This window comes from Molothrus aeneus, chromosome 7 (assembly GCF_037042795.1).
Source record: "Molothrus aeneus isolate 106 chromosome 7, BPBGC_Maene_1.0, whole genome shotgun sequence".
Lineage (NCBI taxonomy): Eukaryota > Metazoa > Chordata > Aves > Passeriformes > Icteridae > Molothrus > Molothrus aeneus.
This window is the reverse complement of record NC_089652.1, coordinates 3,051,961-3,074,637: the sequence shown is the minus strand read 5'-3', so window position 1 is coordinate 3,074,637 and position 22,677 is coordinate 3,051,961. Positions and strand designations below refer to the sequence as shown.

At 46.4% G+C, this 22,677-nt stretch overlaps 1 protein-coding gene across 1 annotated transcript in view; it reads right to left on the bottom strand.

The window, feature by feature from the left end:
* Positions 1–14,189, bottom strand: part of LOC136558617 (leucine-rich repeat flightless-interacting protein 2-like) — a 106,334-nt gene extending 92,145 nt beyond the window's left edge. The window contains exon 1 of the mRNA XM_066553183.1: positions 14,069–14,189. Within this exon, the coding sequence (XP_066409280.1) occupies positions 14,069–14,158 (90 nt within the window). The 5' untranslated portion in view covers positions 14,159–14,189. The remainder of the gene's footprint in view (positions 1–14,068) is intronic.
* Positions 14,190–22,677: the final 8,488 nt, after the last annotated feature.

Genomic DNA, 22,677 nt, shown 5'->3' with positions numbered 1-22,677 from the left:
ATTAAATCCATTTATATAATTGTCCTGGTTTGGTAGCATTGGGATGAATATTTCATCTCAGTGCATCCCATGCCTGCTTTCCTGTTGTACAATAGAGGCAAAAGCAAAGTGAAGAGTGTGACAATAAATAAATCAATAAATCACATAACTGCCCTATTGGCCCTTTTGGAAGCATATATAATATTCTGAAGGAAACAATTCAATGTATGATGTTAATTATCTGCATTTCCCTTGTTTACCAGGGCACACCTTCCCTTTTTCCCCCCAGTCTCCATCTCCAGCTAGCAAATCCAGCCAGAGCAACCACTTACTGCATCTCACTCAGATGGAATTCTGTCAAGCTTAGCACATTAAAGACAGTACTAGAAGTGTGTTGCTTCTATATATAAACTGCCTGTCTGGTGCACAGTATGTCTGAATTATACAGCCTGCCTGACGCCAAATCCAAGCTCTCCTGGATGAGGGGGAAAAAAAAAAATCCCCCTTTGGAGTTATTTTCAAAGCACCCCGTAATTCTCAAGGAGCTGGAGTGCAGAGAGCCTTTGAAAAAAAGCCATCACACCTACCACTTACACTTCATTACTGAGTTTCTTTAAGTTTGCAAAGCCTTTTGTAAAGAACATCATTCAAGGCAGTAGAAACAAAGATTTGAGGCCAGGAGGAGACAAAACCCTGCAGGAGTGACAAAGCTGCAGCACTGCTGCCAGAACTTATCAGCTGCTCCCTAGCAGCATCTCACCTTTCTCCCAGGCCTCTGTTTTCTTCCCCTCTGCCTCCCCAGCCTTTTTTTTAATATTAAAAATACATCCAAGAAACCAGCATGCATTTACTCACAGAAGAGTGTTTTATCCCACATAGGAATAAAACCACTTAAGGTTTTCAGCAGTAACACAACACAGGTATAATACAGTTACCCTTGGTCAAATTTATAAAACTCTGCACACAGAAATAAAAACACCTGAGGTTTTCAGCAGTAACACAACACAGGTATAACACAGGCATAACAAATGATCAAATTTACAGAACTCTGCAAGCCTTCCCAAGGTGACACTGAGACTTTTGGCTGCCAGGAAGGATTTCCTGCCATGCCCTTGGTGTCAGCTCGTGGAACTTCCTGGAGTCTAATGTAAAAAACACAAGTGAAATTAATTTTTCTAATGATTGCTGAAGGGTTTTTAACCTGTCCAGTTCCCAGAACTCCTGTTCTCTGCTTCAGCACGTGTCTCCCCAATATTTGGGCAGCACTGACTGCTCAGCACTCCTCACCTCAGGTGCCACACAGCATTTCTTTTAAAGTCTGTGACCAGACTGCACAATCAAACCAGGTTACACAGACCTCACATTATCATTTGCTATCAGCACTATTGAAACTGTCAGGGAGTCAAAATAATTGTTATTTTATCTCTGCTAAGCCCTCATTGCAACAGTTATGATCCTCAATCCCACAGCTCATTGACAGCAGGACAAAAATCACTGTGTTGGAACACTCTCCTGGTAAGGCAGATGTTCCAGAGCCTTCTTCTAAAATTTATTACAAAGATGTCCAAACAAGGGATAATGCTGCAGAAGCCACTCAGAAATGTGGACACTCCATACTGTTTGAGCATCCTTTAAAAAAATAAGTCCAAGACAACTTTTCAGTAGTGAAAAAGGTTTCATATGTGCACTCAGTGGCATTTTCCTTTCCCAGCCATGTATCTGAAAATGGATATTCTCCATTTTCCTCATTTAAGAGCCTTTTGCCCTGGAAAGGATTGACCTAAAATTCAAGATATTTAAAAAACAAATTACTATTTAGAGTTAAGTACTTTAATAAGTGGAAGTTCAAAACAGTATCAGAACAAAGGGTTCCATCTCCTTTTGCACATCACTTTCATTTCAAAAAGTGTTAAATACCTGCAACTGCATACATCTAATAGACAAAGTTTCTCCTCATGCCATATAGGTATATTCCTAATTTCTCTCACAAAAAGGCAGGGAGACAAAACCTCTTCAAACAATTAACATTAATAAACCCTTAAAGGCACATCCCTGCCTGACCTCAAGCAAATGAAAGACAAAACAAACTTTCACGTGCAAACATTAAGATTCAAAACAGGAGATGACCTTTAGTGCACCCTTCCATGAGTGGAATGTTCTCATCCACAAGCAGATTTAATTAAATTTAGCTCTTTAGACTGATTAGAGTTAATAAAGCAATTTGTTAATAGACCATTTTATTATGTTTACAATGTGCTGTTTTGTTGGATATTGTGCAATGGTTACAAGCTGCTAGGCACTGGTTTTCCACCCTCTCCAACTGCACTGATTTTATATGAAATCTAAAAGAAGGGCCCAGAGTCATCATAAGCACTGGAGAAGATCAGAAGTGCAGTCTATAAAATATATTGCATGAGGGACTCTACAAGAGATGTCACCAGGGGTCACTGTTTTTATTTTATATATAAAACAAGCCATGTTTCAAATATGCCATCTGAGAGAAACTCCTGGAAAACAAAAATAAATCACCATATACAAGGGAATGATTGTAAAAATTGTGATTTTCCATGCCCCTCACTGCAACACATTTTTGTTAAGCTCTGGACAAGTTCTTTGTGTAAGAAGTGTTTGGAGAGATCCAAGTGGGAAAGAATTTCATGGAATGCTTCAAACTGTACCACCTTCCTGCAGAGGGGCTGTGCTTCTGGTTAATTTAGATATTCTGCTACAGGAAATAGCCCACAGCTCTCCCTCAGGCTAATTCATATCCTCAAGGGAAAGGCAGAACACTTCAAACACAGGCTGAAATTCTCCGTTTGTAACATCCACCAAGGGAATGCCACAACCTGCTTGAGCAAATCTGATATAAGGGAAAGTGTCTAAATCCAGAGAAACCACCTTAAAAAAGCTGGGCTTTTCTTGTTAGTACAGCTGCATGCTGCAGAGGATGGATAACAGCTTCCACTACACCATGCTGGACTGGATTTTGTGTCCTTCAAGCACAAATATCAAACTTCAAACATTTAGCAATGGCGCTGAAACCACGGCTCTCCAGGAGAAGAGCCAAGTCCCACACTCAGTTTGCAGAAAAAAGCACACAGAGGATATTTCACAGGGAACAAGAGGTTTTTTAAAAAAAAAAAATTCACACTTTTGCAGCAATTTTAAGAGACCTGTCAAAAAAATAAATTAAAAAAAAAAATTAAAACTACACTGTTCTCTGTACCTCACTACTGCAATCAGCTCAGAAATGGGTGAGATGGTCTTACCTGGCTGGTGGACAGGAGTTACCCTCTCATGCTGCTATGATTCCACAATCCTCTCCCTCCTGGGAAGAGGAATTCCCTGAGAGAGAGCCAGGACATGGCAAGAGAACTTGCCCAGAGTTCAGTGATGGCGCTGAACCACCCTTCAACTGGGATTAGGGCTAAAAAAACAGCATTGTTTGAGAAACGATTGGACAGCTTTTGTGTGGGGGTGGGAGGGGATTACTGCCTCCAAACTGGGGCTGAGCACTAATGGATTACCTGGAGAATCTGTGCCCTAACCCTCTCACCAACAAATTAATTCAGTTTGAAATGTGCTGCTGGGCTACACACACCTTGCCTAGGGGTACAGCAAGAGTGACCTCCACAGCTATTTTTACTGGAATTTTACTGGAATTCTGGAAATCACAGAATGCCACCTGGAATGCACCAGCAGCCTCCCTTGCCTGCTCCATTTTTCCCTAGCAGCCTTTATCACCCAGCAGATGGAATTATAAATTGTATCCCCAGTCACACAAACTATTTAACACTCAAATTGTGCAGACCTATGCAGCTGTGTTTGAAAAATGGCAAAGAAACAACAAGTGGTGAGAGAATGGGACAGGCCAGCAGCAAAAGCTGGGCCCTTGGAGAATCACATTCTATCAGAGGAAATTACAATGAAATCCCAATTCCCTTAAGGTTTTCTACCAGTTTCTGAGGTGCAGCAAGGAAATCTTAGAAAGGTTACTCCTAAGGGGTTTATACCTGATTGCTGTAACTCACAGAGCAAAAAGACTTTTCTTGGGTGCACTGTATTGATTTTATAGTGGGAAGCCTGAGAGAGGAGCCTTGTGCAGCCAGCAACACAGGCAGCAGACCCCAGAGAAGCATCTCTGGATAATTCAGATCTCTAAAAAGCTTGTTTCTGTTCTAGCAGGTTCAGTCTCCCCTAGAAAATGAGGCTAGGTTTTTGTAACAGCCCTGCAAACCCACTGATCTTTATTTTCTCATGCTAAATTTGTAGGTTGGTTAGACAGAAAGCTCTGGGTTACCTCTTGACTGAAAATTATTGCTCAGTTTGACAGGATGTGCTTATCCCATCAGTGATACAAAATCACTTCACCAGCACATACAGAGAACCTTTCTTCACTTGCTACAGTTCACCAAATAATGATTTTTTTTTCCCCAGGGTAATTAAACAAGAATGCACAAATATTCCTAAAAACACAGTGTAACTCTATAAATAAAACAGAGACATTCTCTACATACAGCAACATTATCTCTTGTATCCACAGTATTTCCCAGAGCCCCTGGATTCCTCCACAGTTCATGTAAAGGTTAGGTCACATCACTGTTCCAACACACTCATTTCACATCGGGGCAGATTTCAATTTCATATGCAAGAGACAATGGAGCAGAGTGACCTTTGGGTATCACAAAACATGTCCCAAAAGCCCACTTTCATTTTCAACAGATGTTGGTTCTACATATTTGTCAGTGTAAATCCTCTTAGAGCCTGGCAGCACATGCAGCAAAGGAAGCAAACCAAGACCAACACACATATTTTTTTTCATATGGGAGAACAGACATTTTAAGGAAAACAGCTTATGGGAAATGCAGAGTTGCACAGCAAAGAAATAGGGGTTGTAGACCATCAAAAAATTGACTTGTTTCCTAAGAGTTGTATCTACTATTATCCTGACAAGTCTGCTGAAAGAACTTGGAAGTTTGCGATCAGAGAGAAACAAAACATAAATACAGATTAAAAAAAAAAAAAAAAACCAAAACCAAAGAAAGTAGAAGAAAGCAGTAGGCTGTTTCCTCTGTTTGTAGTCAGCAGAAACAAATACAATTCCATGGGTTTGTGTGAAGACTGCAGCACTTTGGCACTGATAAAAACAGACATATCTCAACTATCTGACTCTGGAGCAACGTGTGGTTTAAAAGGGAAAAAATGTGAAGCTACAAGAGTCCGATAGGAGACCAGAGCCCAGGGATTTTTCTGCATGTGAGGCACACCAAGAGCCTTTCCTTGCTCTCCTGTCATCCCAGCATGTTAGCTGATAAATGCTCCATAATTAGAAGACCCAAGTGGGGATGCCTGAAATCCATCTGACCTGAGGGAATGAGTTTAAAAACCTGACCCAGCTTTTAGCGTGCCAGATCCTCCTGTATTCCATTTCTGCCTACTGGAAAGGGCTGGCAAAGGCAGACACGAGAGAAAGACTCAACTAAACATGGTATTCAGTGGGATTAGAGAAAGGTTATTTTGGGACGTAGGAAGTACTCAAAAGAGGAGGGCAAAGGGAAAAAAGGGAATATTAAATTTAAATCAGATGCTGGCGAAGGGAAAGGTCACAAGATACGCACAAGCAGAAAGCAGGAGGGAAGAAATATTACTCCTTTACATTCCCTGTCTGAGCAGAGCATCTGTTGGACTGGGGAATGGTTTGCAGAGAATCATCAGTGGGACAGAGGCATCACCACTGCACTGCAGGCAATATCAACACACAAATCACTGCCCAAACAGCAAACACACAAATAAACTCCTTTTGTGGAACTCTCTTCCAGTAAACTCGGCCGTTCTGGGAGAGATAAATCAATCTGACACTAATTACACCCAAAAACTGCAAGTAATGACATCATGTAGGAAAACCCCAGCTCTGTTTCTGAGGAAGCCAGTTGGAGATACCATCTTGCTATTTCTTTGACAAAAGTTTGGATACAAATTGAATATTCCAATCTCGTTCACATAAACCTTCCAAGAGCTAAAAGGAAAGCAAACTGCAGCCCTGAGACCCAACTATTGCCTTTGCATTTCTTCACATGCCAAAGACAACTAGCACTCTCATACCTGATTACCAAAAATAGGAACATGGCCACAGTGATGCACCTGGCAATTAGGGTGTGCCAAAGCCTCAGATTTCTAGCACAGCACCACATAACACAAAAATAAAATCTAAATATTGTCTCCAAGAGCTCACAAAGTGTTGGAGAAGCAGAAGGCACACGGTGTTTTTGCAAGCCTAATATGAGGGTTAAGCTGTGTGACAAAAGAAACTCCACTCTTGCAGAGAAAAGCAGTGTGCAGGAAGGAGGAAAGAGAGGTGATAAACCAGCCAGGAGTAGAAGCAATAAGAAATCAAGAGACTTCCTCACTCCTCACCACATCTGAGATGGGAGCACAGCTCGGATTTGGCACTTTGAGATCGCTTTCCTTGTCTCCAGCTCACCTGTGAGAAGCTGCAGGAGTGTTTAGGTGGACAAACCCAGAGCCCATGCCAAGGTGGACAAACCCACAGCCCCATGCCAAGGTGGACAAACCCAGAGCCCCATGCCAAGGTGGACAAACCCAGAGCCCATGCCAAGGTGGACAAACCCAGAGCCCATGCCAAGGTGGACAAACCCAGAGCCCATGCCAAGGTGGACAAACCCAGAGCCCATGCCAAGGTGGACAAACCCACAGCCCCATGCCAAGGTGGACATACCCACAGCCCATGCCAAGGTGGACAAACCCAGAGCCCCATGCCAAGGTGGACAAACCCACAGCCCCATGCCAAGGTGGACATACCCACAGCCCATGCCAAGGTGGACAAACCCACAGCCCCATGCCAAGGTGGACAAACCCACAGCCCCATGCCAAGGTGGACATACCCACAGCCCATGCCAAGGTGGACAAACCCACAGCCCCATGCCAAGGTGGACAAACCCACAGCCCCATGCCAAGGTGGACAAACCCAGAGCCCCATGCCAAGGTGGCTCACAGGCACACAGAAGGGCAAGGCAGATGCCACTGAGCAAATCCACCTCTCCTCCTATCACACCCAGGCTATTTCCTACTGAAAGCACTCCCTGAAGCAATCAACTTCCCACTTCTAGGTCAGACATCTTTAATGAGCAATTAGCTCAGACACTCCTTTTTCTTGGCATCAAACAGGATCTTAAGTCCTTAAATTGACAAAAGTTATTTCAATGTATTCAGTGAAACTTTCAAGTCAGAACTAGTCACTTGAAGTTTTAGACCAGAGCTGTGCCCTTTATGTTCAAGTATATCCAAACCCCAAAACATCCATCCTTCCTCAACCCAGAAATAGATTATTTTAATTTCAGACATGAAAATGTGCAAGTTCTAGCAAAACTAACATCTTTCCAAACAATTTGAAGACAAACATGTCTCCTTTCAGAATTCCACACCCTAAAGCAGCACACAGTGAATCAGAACTTCACTTACAGGAAAATATGAAGCATTGAGGGGATGGAAGAACAGAGCACAGAACTGCAGGATGGATGCTCAAGTGCAAGTCAAATCCATCTCAGGAGGACACTGCTTCATTTAGCCAGGGACCCACCCATTTCTGCCCAGTTTTTGGTTTAGGCACACATCCACATCCCAAAACAAGCAACGCTCAGTTTTGGAAACAGCAGCATTAGTCAGAGTTTGAGTCTTCTCCTCTCTCAACACTCAAAATTCTCAGCTGGTTGGGCCAGAAAAGTGCTCCTAGCTCTGCTCACTGGGAAATGCTTCTGAGCCTTGTCCTTCACACCTCATGCCACTTAGCTAAGTTTGTTTAAAGGCAGGAGGAGAAACCATGCAAATATGAATCGGAAATGCCTTTGGTGCTGAGGTCTAGGTGAGGACATTTGCAAACTCTCCCAGTGGGCAGAGTTCTGGCCCATTCCTGCCAGCCTCAAGGTGCTACTTCTGTGTTTTCCCAGACTTCTGTACCCTCTCCAGACCCTCAGAACTGTGAGTTTTTAACAGCATGAGCAGAACTTCCACATCTTCATAAAAGAAAATTCATTCAGGTAACCTGAAGTCGTTTTCACACTGCAAGCACTGCAGGGCTCTTCCTGCCTATCTAAAACCATCACATGCCTTCCACTGAAGCACTGCTTTATTTAGTATTTATTGTGCCACACCAAGCTTTAATTTCAACAGATAAATCTTCTGCAGCCAAGCCTTTGAGAGCTGCCTTACATTTCTTGCAACCTACTGCTTCTACACCAAGCCTGCCCATAAGGATGCTTTGGAAATATATTTTTGGCCTGATGTGATGTTCTCATTTCAGTGCCAGTTTATTTTCCCAGCATTAGCCAGGAAAGTTCTTCAGCCTACTTCTTGTTCCATAACTAAAATAAGGTGAAGGAGAGTTAAAGGGTACCTATGTCCTCTGACAAGAAGCCCTTAAGCACCTCCCTCATCTTTATTGTGTGATGAAGCACAAAAATCAGCTTATTTTTCTACTCCATGCAAAGCCAGCTGTGTCACTGGTGGATTCAGAGGTGCAAGAGCACCAGTTATGAGGGAGCTTTCTCTGCTTCTGGTATTGAAATGACCATGCACTTCCCCATCTCTGGGCTTTAATATAAACCCTCAAAGTCACCTTTCTCAAGGAAAATTTGGTTTACTGCAGCTCCCCCACCCCCTCCCCGCCATACCCCACATTCCAGTGGGCAGCTTCTCCCCAAAAAGTATTTCAGCACCAGCAAGACAACAGCTGATATTTCAGAGCTGCTATTTTAAGGATTGCCTACGAGTGCTCCAGTCTAGCTAGACAGATTCACTGCTCTTGGCAACCTGCTGACTTGACAGGAGGGACAAATACCTCGCTCCACAAACCCAAAATGCTACCTGGATTAGGCTCCTTGCAAGCAAAGAATGAAAAAAAAAAATCCTAGTGTTGAAAGCCTTGCAAGCACATTTGAGCTCCAACTTTATCCAGCAACAGGCCTGGAAAAACATACCTCTAGATGAGGTAATGATTAGTGTTACATCCTGCAGCCAAGCTCAGCATCTGGGCTCACAAGGACAGAGGCTGGGCTTCCCATGCTGTTAATCCTACAGTAGTCTCTTGCTTGACTGAAACAGGAATCACAGTTCCTAAACAGCTGCTTCCTCAGACAGCAAGGGAACAGCTGAAGGGGACTCAGGCCAGGCACGGACACAAAAAAAGGCAACTGATTATTTCAAGTTGAGAGGCAGATTGTAAGACAGCCTCCAGTCACCCATTTAACCATCATGAGATGGGTCTTGAGATTTTTTTTATCTCACTTCTTTAAACTGCTCCTTCCCACATTTACTTTGGGGGAGAGAGACTGTAAGTGATGCCAACACCATTTGTTGGATATATGGATGCAAAGCATTAGGGGAAAAGGAGAGTTTGATGAAGAGCATATTTGCCACATAAAATCATCTCAAATCTGGAACAATTCCCCACGCCCTACTGGCAAGCCTCGCCCACAGAGTCCTCCTTCCTTCCTATATTTAGGTCAGCCAGGCTGAGTCAAGGCCTCCAAGAGCATCCCTTGCTTTCGTAACTCCTTGTTCTAGAACAGAAAAGCCAGACATGCTTTTCTCAGATCATTTGTTTGGATCATCCATGAACACTCCTAAAGGCACAAAGTAATGCAATAAAAAAATAAGTCAAGTACTGGTGCTACATAAACCAGGCTGTTTGTAAGGGCTTCTCTTGGAACATCCACCCAGCTTACAAAAGCCTTCACACATCTGTAATGCCAAACACTGCTCCAAAAAGTTCCACCCCCACCCTAACGAGGCACCCAGATCTTATAGGGAATATATCCTAAGGGAGTATATCCTTAGGGAACACACTGCTTTAAATGCTCTGCTTTGCATAACAGTTCAATAAAGTTTGTGTGGCTTGTGTTCCATGGACAAATGGCCACTCTGCTTGCTTTAGCTTCAACTTGTATCAAATTGTTTCCATTTCTATTAATGGAAGTCACCCAAAGTGCTGTATAAAACAGAGTTTTCTCCCCCACATTAACCCCTCCATTTAACAGATTCCACATTCAACCATCATGGGATCTCTTCACTAGTCTCTAAACTCCAATTCAGCCTGTTGAAGTTACTTAGTGCCTTCTTACTGTAACCATTAAACCTGGCTGGCTAGTTTCATTTGCATTTTGAGCTTTTTCTAATTAGCAACACTTTCTGCTCCTTCATAGCAGTGTAACATCCCAATTTTTGAATCTCTAAGAATACAGGTCAATGCTCAAACTGATTACTCCAGTGAAATAATCAAATGCACGGTCCATAAATGGATCGTGCTAGTTTTTAACAAAGTAATAATTATGTATCTACAAAGATGTAGGTGACTTCTTGAAAGTGACATGAAGTGTACAAAGAGTGATGGCAAAGCCCTCGCAACATTACTTTCTTTAACAATAAAAAATAAATTATGCTGCTTGAATTACTAATTGCAAATTAATTATTACCTAAACAGCTCTGCTCTGTAAAATGGTGGATGAAGAAGATTGTTAGCAGAGAGAGGACACACGGCAGGATCATTTTTGTGAGCAGTGCAACACACATCTGCCTGCAAAACAAGGTGTCAATTACATTCCTAATACAAACAAGAAATGGACCTTGTCCTTCCTCATTCAAGAAAACGAAAAACAGTAACTAATATTATCTGCCTACAAGAGAAATATCTCATTTACACAGCTCCTCGCTGGATTTGCAGCACAGAGCAATTATTACTGCGGCCAGCCGAGTGGAAGTTAGCAAAAAAAAAATATTCCTTGAAGAACCAATGTCTCGAGTAATCACATCAAAGCCATGTAATCCAAGCAGGAAGGCGGCTCCTGGAAGGTTCAGCCGGGCAGGACTGCGCCTTCCCGAGCCACAGATGAGCGCGCAGCACGCGGCTCCCGCTGGCTCTGCTGGCAAAGACCTTGAGCAGTATCAAAGTGCTGGACTCTGCAAACTCTGCTGGCATGGGCTCACCGAGGGCAATGAAAGAGCCCAAAAGTTTCCACTGGCCTAAACACGGAATAATCTGCTGGTGTGGAGGCCGGCCTGACAGCGGAGAAGCCGATCATCGATCGGCCGCGCTGCCGCCCAGGAAAAAACAAGCTCAGCAGCACAGGGCAGGTGTGTGAACAGCAAATCCTGTGAGTGGCAGCCTGTGAGTCTGTTAGGAACTCAGAACACCGTGTTTCGTGTTAATTATATTTACATATTTGCCATCCACTTCATTATCGTGCCTGTCAAACCCTGCAGGATCTGGCGGTACAGCACTACCCTTTCCTGATGGAAGGGATCTGCACCTTCCACCTCTGCTCTGAATAGCTCCAGACAAGGTGATAAACTACTTCAGAAACTGCCTCAACCATTAAAACCACTACTGATTAACATGACCAATACTGCTACTAAACCCCTGTCACTACAAGATGCTTCACTCTCACAATTTCCTTCCTCTTGCTCAGTTACTTCCCCTCACGCTCGCTCCCGCTGCCCTCTTCACCACGCCAGGCTCTCTCCTGGGCTGTGCAAGACACAGAGCAAGACATCCCAGCTGCAAATCCAAACAAATTCAATATTCAAATGGCAGGAGTTTCACAGAGTCCTTGCAAGTCTTGCTGTCTTCTTATAGGAGCACATAGTAGAGTGGGAACAGTGGGTTTGCCAAAATAACCACAAAATAACCACTGTGAATCAGTCTGGTTTGGATGCTCTCTTGGGCTATCCCATATGGAAGATATATATTTCCCACAGGGAAAATGAGACTCTAGGATCTGCAAAAAACTTGCCATCACCTCTGGCTTCTGGATAACAAAGGACCAAAGCCAAGAGAGGAGTGAAAATTTATGTGCAAAAGCCACGTGTTTGTGTCCCAGCTTTGTCTAAACACCTGTGAGGAAGGCTGGAAGAGCCAAAATATCAGCAACCTTCCCACCTTCTAAACATAGAGGCTCCCAGCATCCTCGCTAATGAGAGACAAAAGGTTTAGTTGACATATTCTGGATCATCCAGAAGGATTCATCTGGGATCCTTTGTGTGGAGAACAGGCAGTTAAACAACAGAACAATTAAAGTGCTCCGAGACAGGGTAATGCAAATAGATAAAATAATATGGGAAAATGCTGAACCTTGAACTTGGCAGCTCACAGTTTTAGCACTCAAGGGAAAAGATAAAAGACATGCTTGTGTTGGGCTTTTTGAGGAAATGGAGTTGTCCTTTAAATAATCCCCAGGAGAAGGAAAGGGAAAAAAAAATAACAAAACACAAACCACCACAGTGTTTGAGTCCTCAAACCATTACACAATGCAGTGAAAAGCAGATCTAAGATAAAGAAAAGAGAAAGTGGGAGAAAAACGTGCAACAGAAAAGAGCAGCTGGGTTCCTTGTTAGAGACTTATGCCTTTCTTGATCAAATGACAGCACAGCCAGGACACATCTGTGGAATTCAAACCCTCATCCCAAAACAATTCTTAGGATATTATCATGACTCTAACAGACAGCACAATCACTCTTACTTGCTATCTCATGTCCAGGACATGAGACATTCTTGTCCTCCTACCTCAAACTCCATCCTTGGGAACCTACTCAGCATCCTGCCACAAAAATCTGCCTTTGGAGAACACACTATCTGAATCACTCACACAAAACTCTGCTGGATGCACTCCAAAGATTCTACAAACCACCAGAAAATGGTGCACAACAACTGGAAAGGCATTGGTGGTAATGAGGAGTGCAATGTCACAGCTAACTCAACCTACCAGTGCCACCAGAAATAAGCAATACATTAGCATTCACCTGATCCTGCTGCAGCTCTGAATCAGCAAAGGAAACCAAGAGAGACCTAAAAGTCTTCCAGAAGAGCAATTAATCTTGTAATCCATCTTGGGGTCATATCAACACCAGGAGGGCTGACACACATAACCCACACTAGGGGAAGAGGATGCCCACATTCAGCAGCAGCACTGGAGCAGTTTAGACGCTGAATCACAGAATGGTTTGGGTTGGAAGGGACCTCAGATCAACCCCATGCCATGGGCAGGGACACCTTCCACCAGACCAGGCTCCTCAGAGCTCCATCCAACCTGAGCTTGGACCCTTCCAGGGATGGGGCAGCCACAGCTTCTTGGGGCAACCTGTGCCAGAGCCTCCCCACCCTAATTCTTCCTTAGGGAAGAATTTCTCCCTAATATTCCATCCAACCCTGGTCTTTTTCAGTCTGAATCCATTTCCCTTGGTCCTGTCCCTACATGCTCCTGTAAACTGTCCCTTTCCATCTTTCTCGTAGATTTCCTACTGGAGAAGAACCCCAGGGCTGCTTATCCCCCTTTCCCCTATTGAAGGACTGCCACACCAAGGATGGAGAACAGACTTTGTCAGATTTAGGAAACATAAAAAACAAATTCACATTATCTTGGTCACCACTCCACCAATTTAGGGAGAAAAAGGAGGCAGGAAGCATCAGCAATCAGCTGGTTTAGAAGGTTAAAGTCACATTGAGCACAATGCAGCATCTGGTGGGCAGCAATACAAAAACCAGTTTTCAAGTGAGAGGGGTCACTTATGCCCACACCCAGCACCACCTTGCAGTATTCTGGTTTTCATTTTTCACCCCCATCCCTGCAAGTGTTCCAGGCCAGCTTGGATGGAGCTCAGAGCAACCTGGTCCAGTGGAAGGTGTTTCACGGCAGCGTGCTTGGAAGGAGATGATCTTCGGGATCCCTTCCAACCCAAACCACGCTGCCATTCTATGATTTATACCTATCCATAACACACCCGAGCGGCCTATTTTCAGTGCTTAACACCAACCCCAGCGGTTCTCGGCAGCAGCGGCCGATGGACATCCCCTGCGGCGGGGCTGGAGCGGGGCGGCTCCGGCACCGCACGCCCTTCCCTCACGGAGCCCGGGCACGGTGAAGCACAGGCGGGGATGAAGCAGGGCTTCCACCTCGCCCTTGAGCCGCCGCGGTGCCGGTGGCCGGGGGCGCCTGCGCGGCGCTCGGGGGAGCCCGTGGGGGAAGGCGAGGGGAGGAGGATGGAGACGGGAGAAGGGGGGATGCCGCCTCCCGCCGCTCACCTCGCGGGCGATCTGGTTGAGCGCATCGTCCTCCGCCGTCAGGCGCTCCCGGTTCGGCAGCCGCTTGCGTCCGGCGCCCGGCGTCCCCATGGCGGGGCGGTCCCGACCGGCCCGGCCCGGAGCGCAGCCGAACCCAGAGCCGCTGCCCGCCGGCCCCGAGCGACCCTCCCGCTCCCTCCGCCGCCTCCGCCGGCGCGGCCGTCACCGCCCCCCGCCCCGCGCATGCGCCGCCGCCCCCCGCCCTGGGGGGACGGGCCGCCTCACGCCCGCCCGAAACCGGGCTGGGGGTGCCCGCTCGCTGCTCTCACACTGAAACCGGGCTGTGTTTGAGGCTCGCTGCCCTTGCACCGAACCCGGGATGTGTTTGGGGCTCGCTGCCCTCCCATCGAAACCGGGCTGGGGGTGCCCGCTCGCTGCCCTCACGCCGAGCCCGGGGTGGGTTTGGGGCTCGCTGCCCTTGCACCGAACCCGGGCTGTGTTTGGGGCTCGCTGCCCTTGCACCGAACCCGGGCTGTGTTTGGGGCTCGCTGCCCTCCTACCGAAACCGGGCTGGGGGTGCCCGCTCGCTGCCCTCACACTGAAACCGGGCTGTGTTTGGGGCTCCCTGCCCGCTGTACTCACACCGAACCCGGGGTGTGTTTGGGACTCCCTATTCGCTGCCCACGTACCCGAGCCCAGGCTGTGTTTGAGGCTCCCTGCCCTCACACTGAATCCAGGCTGTGTTTGGGGCTCCCTGCCCGCTGTCCTCACACCGAACCGGGGCTGTGTTTGGGGCTCCCTGCCCGCTGCCCTCACACTCAACCCGGGCTGTGTTTGGGGCTCACTGTCCTCACACCGAACCAGGGCTGTGTTTGGGGCTCCCTGCCCGCTGCCCTCACGCTCAACCCGGGCTGTGTTTGGGGCTCACTGTCCTCACACCAAACCGGGGCTGTGTTTGGGGCTCCCTGCCCGCTGCCCTCACACTCAACCCGGGCTGTGTTTGGGGTTTGCTGCCCTTGCACTGAACCCGGGCTGCGTTTGGGGCTCCCTGTCCTCTGCCCTCACCGCCCGAGATCGCGTGTGGGTCCGTGCTCGCTGCCATCACCACCCAAAATTGGGGGATGTGTGGGATTCCTCCTTGCTCCCATCACCACCCGAAATCAGGGTGTATTTGGGGATCTCTGCTCTCACCACCTGAAATTTGGGGGGATGGTGGTGGTGGTTGTTTGAGGGACCCTGCTCGCTGTCCTCACCATCCAAAATCGATGAGAATGTGTGTTTGTGGGATGATCCCTGCTCACTCTCCCCACAAGGATGTGTGGGGTCCCCTTCCTGCTCCCACAGCCCCACTGTGGACCAACCCCCTTCCCGCTGGGGTGCCTGGGCTCCCTGCCCAAGCTGTAGGAAATTACAGAATCCCAGAATGGGTCAAGTTGGATGGGACCACAAAGGATCATCTGGTCCAACCTCCCTGCTCCAGCAAGGTCATCCCAGAGCACAGGATCGTGTCTGTATGGCTCTGGAATATGCCCAGTGAGGGAGGCTCCACAGCCTCCCTGGACACTCTATTCACTGCTTGGTCACTGCCCAGGGAAAAATTCCTGCCTCCTGCTCAGGTGGAACTCCTGGGCATCAGCATCTGCCTGTTCCTTGTGTCCCACTGCTGGGCCTCGTGGAGCAGAGCCTGGTCCATGCTCTGGAATATCCAGATATATAAATATCCACCCTTTGGATATTTATGCACTTTACAGAAGTCCCCTCTCAGCTGTGGGTCCTGTGGAGGAGCCCCAGCTCCCTCAGCCTTTCCTCCTCAGAGATGCTCCAATCCCTTCACCACCTCTGCTGGACCCCGTCCAGGAGCTCTGCCTCTCTTGTCCTGAGGAGCTCAGAACTGGGCCCAGTAAATTTACCAGAAATCATGGAAATGGGCATCAAAACCTTGCCAGTTGTAAAGCTGGGGGGTTCCTCTGCCCCAAATAGAGGGGGAGCAGGACAGAAACAAGACACTCCTTGTGTCCTGACACCTTACACATCTTCATAGCCCTGTGGAGTCTCTTCAACAATGAATTTTCCTATGAAGTGTAAGTGGACAGGATTAATTTTAGTTTCAAGTACATCCATGCTTAATTAACTCACGTTGACAAGGAACATGTATTTTCTGGGATTCCTGTCACAGCCCTTACACCTCAATTTTCATGCTAATTCCCTAAATATGAATCAAAGTGGCTCAAGCTCACATTATTACATAGACAGAGAAAAGGATGACAAAAAGGACTACAAACCCCACCCACTTCCTTCTGACCAGAAAGTTCCTTTTAATCTTTATGATTTAATTTTACCATCGATTTAAACTTGATTAAGTAAAAGGCAACACCTGGCCGCTCAATATTTTTTTGCAGTTTTCATGTACAACACCTGAGATCTGAGTCATCCTGGCTGGGATCAGACTCATCAGACTGACTGGGTAGTGATACTGCATCGATGCTGCTCCTTGCACCTGGGACTGTTTATCTTTGCAAGAATCAAATGATTATTTTGTCAGCAGAAGCAGATGGATGAGTCCCCCCACCTTGCTTGGGCAGCAGAATATGTGTCACACCCTCAGATTTGGTGTCAGGTTTACTCTGACCCCACACAAGTGGATTAAAAGGGAGCAAGGCAGCACAGGGGCTTTAAACTGATCTCTCACCCTGAAGGCAAAGCTTTGCTGGGTCTGGCTTTCCTAGATATCCCTCAGGCTTCCCTTTTCCACCTCCCCAAGCCCTGGCTTAGCACTACCACCCTTCCAGGCTCTGCATAACTCATTCCCTGAGCCCTTATCCTCACATTTGCCCCTGCCCTTTGAGGAATTCTGGCTGGAGAGGCGGGGCAGTGCCTTATTTTTAGGTCCCTGTTACCCAGGGATTTCAGCCACCTGTGCAGCTGCATCACGGTATCCATGCGAGGAATTTCCCTGCTCAGGGGTGCAGGAGGATTTGCATCAGTGCTGTTTGCCTGCCTTGCTGAAAGCCTTGCAGAGCCTTGGGCTAGGCAGGTTTTTCTGTCCAAAAACCAAATATTGAGGTGGCAAAGGAAAGGCAGAAGGGAAGGGGAGGAAGAAATAGAGGGGAAATAGAAATCTGAGGGGGCAAAGGGGGAAGAGAAATACAGGGGCAGGAGGAAAGAAATGGGTGATGGAGAATGGAGAGGGAGAAAGAAACGAGGAGGGAGGAAAAATGAGGAAGAAATGGAGAGGGAAGAAACAGAGAGAAAAAAGAAATCCAGGGGAAAAATGGGAAAGGGGGAGAAGAAAGAAACAGAACGGGGGAGAAAGGAAGAAATAGAGAAAGGAAATACAGGGGAAGGGGGAAAGAAAGTTGGAGGAGGGAAGGAAGAATTCAAAGAATAAAGCAGAGAAATTGGAAGAGAACACGCTGGTTGGTGACTGCAGTCAGATTTCAAATCACTCACTGAATGTGCTCTGCAGTGTAAGAAATCCTTCCCTTTCCCTGCATTCCAGACACGCACAGTAATTTTATTTTCTTTGAATATAGACAAAATAAGCCATCTCGTTATAAAAATACTATACATGGATAATTTGTCCAGATAAATTTGAAATAATGGTTCAAACCACGTTGGTTTTGGCTGCACTGTGGAGTGCAGTGAGTGAAAATGAAACACTGAGCATACATTCCTTATTTTAACAAGCAACACAAGGGCGAGGCTGGTTTTGTCTGAAAGTCATGACTATGATGAATGACAGTTGGACAACACTGAGTATCCCATGCCAGTTTTAAAGGGTTTTGTTATAAGTGCATTATAAACCCCTCATTCTCCAGTATCCTGTGAGCAAGGAAGCTGCTTTGTGCAGAGCACACCCTAAAAGATACAATTTTCCCTCTGTACTGCTCTTAAACCAAACTCTCTTGTAAAACCCCACATTGAGAATCAGAACAAGCAGTCAGCTGTTCAAACTGGTGGTGGTGTACTTGATGAACCTCTTCTACATAATAAAATTGATGGGTTTTTTTTATCCTGTGAAGGAAAATGTGATTACATTTATATTAGAGGCAAGCCCTGGGATAGGGGAATCCAGTGGCTGAGTGAGGGTGTTAAAAGCAAACACAAGGGCACCTCTCCACTCCACTGTAAGGTCACGGCATCTGCCAAACCAGAAATGAAGCCTGGCAGCTTTAACAAGATGTCCATTAGTCCAAGGAGAGTGGAACATTTTAAACACCTTGGAAAATCCACACTGAGGAGGCCAATATTTGAGATTGTCAGGATACATGAGATGAGCAGGGCTCCTTTAGCATTGCAATATTTTGCAAACATAACAGCAGTGGCATCCAGCAGGGTCCGCAGATTTATTAATGGAAAAAAAATTACATCACAGACAAGTATGTGCTGGCACTGAAGTTCTGCAGAAAAATGAACAAAATACTGGTGCAACCAAGGTGATCCTCTCCAGCAAATCAGACCTCCTGGGAAAAGCTTTCAGGTGTGTTGCCACATCTGAGCAGTGTCAAGACAGGGCTCAGGAGAATGGTGGTGTCCATGTGTATTTTGCCTGGATGAAATTCCTTACTGTTATTCTGTCTCTTCAAGTCAGCAGGGTCATTATTTACATCAGCAGAGCCCTGGCCCTTGGGGAGCCTTGCTGAGCTTTGTCATGTCTAGCCTGGAGTTTGTAGTCACACAGCAAAGCCAGAACTGATTAGTGTCTTCCCAGCTGGTCCAAAACAGAGATCCATGGGCTTGGGTTGGCCAAGGACAATACTGTGGGGCTTCCAAGCCAAGCTTTAGGAGGACTGGAGAAAAAAAATCCCACAAGAGCAGCAGCCCTTGATCACTTTTACCAACAGCAATGTGATGTGGGTTTTTTCTGAAGAAAGCTTATTGCTTGGCTTCATCTTGCCAAAACCCCTTAATGAGTTATTGGCCTCCTTTAATCACCTTGGCATGCCATGAGAGATAGTTTTCCATTTGTGAATTTTTCACAGGTCACTCAGGATGCCTCTTTGGGGAGCTCGAGGTCTCAACGTTGGATCACTTTTAGCGTTGAGGAAGAATCTTCCCGTGGAGGGAGTTTTTCAAAGGTTAACCTCGGGGTTGATTTCATTTAGTATTTCCATCTGCACCCCAGCACAAGTAGGACAGTGCTAATGAAATAAGCTGATGACACAGTGTTACAGTGTCACCAAAAAAGGAGGGTAAAGTCATACAAGAGGTTAAGGACTTGAGAAACAAGTGGAGTGAAATCAAGCAGACAGCCAATACCTTGCCAAGGGCTAAATTCATGATCTCACCAACTGTTAATAAGGAAAAAGGAGGAAGTTCTGGGGTCACAAAATGGCCAAGGGTTGGTTGCGTGCCACCATCACAACAGAAACACCAAAACATTGCATTTAACGTTGAGAGCACTTCAAGAAAGGGTCATTGCACAACCATCTGCAAGACCTTACCTAAAATGGTGCCACAAGCCTGCCTTTCCATATTAAAAATAAATCAAACTTGAATACTTGGGGAGAGAACAGCTCCTAGGATAAGCAGCAGGAAGACTTTACTGAGATGAGAAGGAGTTGGCTTTTCTGTTCAAAGTGCATCTCTCTTCTATAAAGTCCTTTGGAGATAAGTGGGATGGGGATGATGCTATGTAAAGCTTAAAGCCAAGGCAGCACAAAAGCATACAGCTAAACAGACCACATATCATTCTAGTCTGGATACCAGAGGTTTCTTGCCAAATTTCTGAGCATGCACCCCAAAAGAGGTTTTGAGTGGGTATGTCAAGTCTGTGGTAAGCACTACCCTGAGGGTCTGTCTGCCCTAGCAAGCCCTGGTCCAAACACTGCAGGCTTTTCACCCTGCCAGGAAATCTGGGACACGGGTATCCACCCCAGCTGACACTCAGTGACCCTGGAGAGGTTGTTCTTGTCCCATCCATGCTCCTGCTTGGAGGGCACCTCCAGCCTTCACCCAGACCAACACATGCAGGCTCTGTGTGGCTGTGCCAGGCAGGGAGTTCACCTGCAGCTGAGCCATCCACGACTGAGCTCACTGAGAGCAGCCCAGTGACAAAAAATGGGGGGGCAAAATTCTCAGGCAAAAATGGGAACCCGCTCAAGGCAGCCTCTCTGCACCTAATCTAATTAGCAGCAGACACGCCACGGCTCAGTGTTCCAGCAGAGCAAAGTGAAGCCAGCTCCACAGCAGCTGGGGCTGTGGGGAGCCAAACCCATCCCAGGCTGTCTCCCAAAGCCGGATGGTCATGGGCTGTTGTTTGCTTTCTCTGCTCCTATCTGCTATTCCCAGCCTGCCACAGCACCACTGAGCTCCAAATTTGGCTGCTTCTTCTGTGGCTTCCCCTCTTGATGTGTAAAAAAAGCTACATTTTAAGAGAGCCCTGTGCTATTTTCAGAAGAAAAGACATCCTAGTCTCTTCCACCTAATCTAAAAACCTTGTTCCCTACCTCAAGTGCTGTGGGCCTAAAACCTATTCCAGGCTATGGGATGCCTTGCATCCCCTCTGCCTGCACTCCAGGTGGAATGCAGGCGAGAGATCAATGTACATATTTAATTTGGGAATACAGCCTCTACATCTGTCCAAAAACATAGTCTGAAGTAGTAAATCCTTCAGCCAGACAAAATTGGGCTGGCTTCTGTGCAAACAATGCATTACATCAGCTGGAGCAGCTGAGGAGCTAACCCTGCACCACTTTGGGATTAATATTTCAAAGCATTCCTGCTGCCGTGGTGCCGGTGTCCTCACCCCACTGACAGCCTGGAGACACGGGAGTGAGGAATCACATGGCCTTGATACAAGTTTCCCTGTGTTTTTCCTGCTCCATGCTGTGTGGCCTCATCCACTCCCATCCCAAATGTTGCAGCGTTAAGCTGAGCCACATTTTCCAATCAGGCCCTCCAGATTTTCTGAAACGCCAGTTGTTTTGGGCTGGGGTAAAACACAGCCACAACACATGGCCTAAAAACAACCAATTGTTTGCAAAAGACCAAGTGCTTGCACTAATTAGTCATAGTGTTCTGTAAAATACCATATGAACATGCTTTTGGAAGAGCTTTTGGGAAACCACATCACAGCTAAAACTCCCTAAGCTGGAGCGGAAGAGGGGAAGGAGGTGCTGTTTATTGTCCCCATGGAAATCTATCCAGATTGCTCCAAGGCACAAACCAGAGGCAAACCATCCCTCTCCTCAAGCACAGAAAGCTGTGCTCTGTTTCAAACCATCTTTCATTCTTGTCAGGGAAGAAGGATTTTCCTCTCACCTATTATACAGCAAACTGAAAAATGGCCAGGCCTGTTCTCAGGGAATGGTTCCAGCTACTTGACATCAGACAGAAAAGCACCTGTGTGATGTCCTGTGGTTCTGCTTTATGATCTGAAGCTGTGCATCCCTACCCCACCTCCTGTCACACAGAACAGCAGTGAACCAGCACTGGCAGCTAACAATTCCTGGCTTACCTAGAGCCATGCTGGATTTCACATTCCAGCTGGGATAATCACCAGCAGGGCAGGAAGGCAGGTCATTATAGTTTCCTGAAATAAAGGACTTTGCCTAAACTGGGAAGTGAAAGATGATACTGGTAACAAAACATTAGAGGAAACGGAGACAAAACATCTGAGATGATACAGTGTGTTAGAGCTGGTGCATCTGATTTTAAATCATAACACGTTTTTCTGGCATCCACAGCATTCCTGGTTTTCCATGCAGAGTGACTGATGAATGGCATATGGGGCTGACTCACCTGCCCAATGCCTTGCCGGGAATCCCAACCCAGTTCATCCATCCCAGCCCTGCAGCAGGTACTGTGCTCTGCCATTTTGAGCTTTCCCTCAGCTTTAATTATTGCAGCACTAAAACCCCTCTGATCCTTCCCAGTAGGAATGTGAAGGGATCGGCTCCTCTCCTCTCCATCAACAAAGAGCCAAAAGAGTCAGACAAGTCTTGTCAAAGTCTCCAGTTTTTAGTTTTCCCTCCCATTGTAGCAACAATTAGGAGAATAATTTCCCCCCCCTCCAAACATGAGTTGCTGCAGAACCCTTTTGTTTCAGCTGCTGTAAAAACAGTAAATAAATCAATCAATAGGTAGATAAAGCATGGAATAACCCAAACTGGACAGAAAGCAAAACATTTTGCATCTAGAAATAACCAATTTCCACAGCCAGCTGAACAGCTTGTTAAGATCACACTGGAAAAAAGAAGCCAGAGAGAGGAGTAGAATGGACTCTGCCACCAAGTTTCTGCTTTTCCTTCCTCTTGCCTTCAGCCTTTGCTATCTGTGCCTTTCCCTAAGGACAGCTACTCAATATATTGCAGGGCTTCCAGCCTTAAGCCATGGATGTCTGGGCACTGTTAGGAGGAGGCACCTCCCCAGGGGCTGACAGGCACCGCCTTTGTTGCTCAACTTCAATTTCTGCTGAGGTTTTCATCCTCCCTGACCTTGGAGCTGGTGGTGGCAGAGGGGAAAGGCAGGAAAGACACTTCTCTGCGTGGCCTCTTTTGGGGAAGCTGCTAGGTTAAGTTTCTGAAACATCCGGAGCACATTAGTGGTTCAGCTCAACTAATTAGAAACTCCCAAAATAATTTTTAATACCTTTTTCAATTATAAAAGGAGTTGCTGGAGGTAACAGC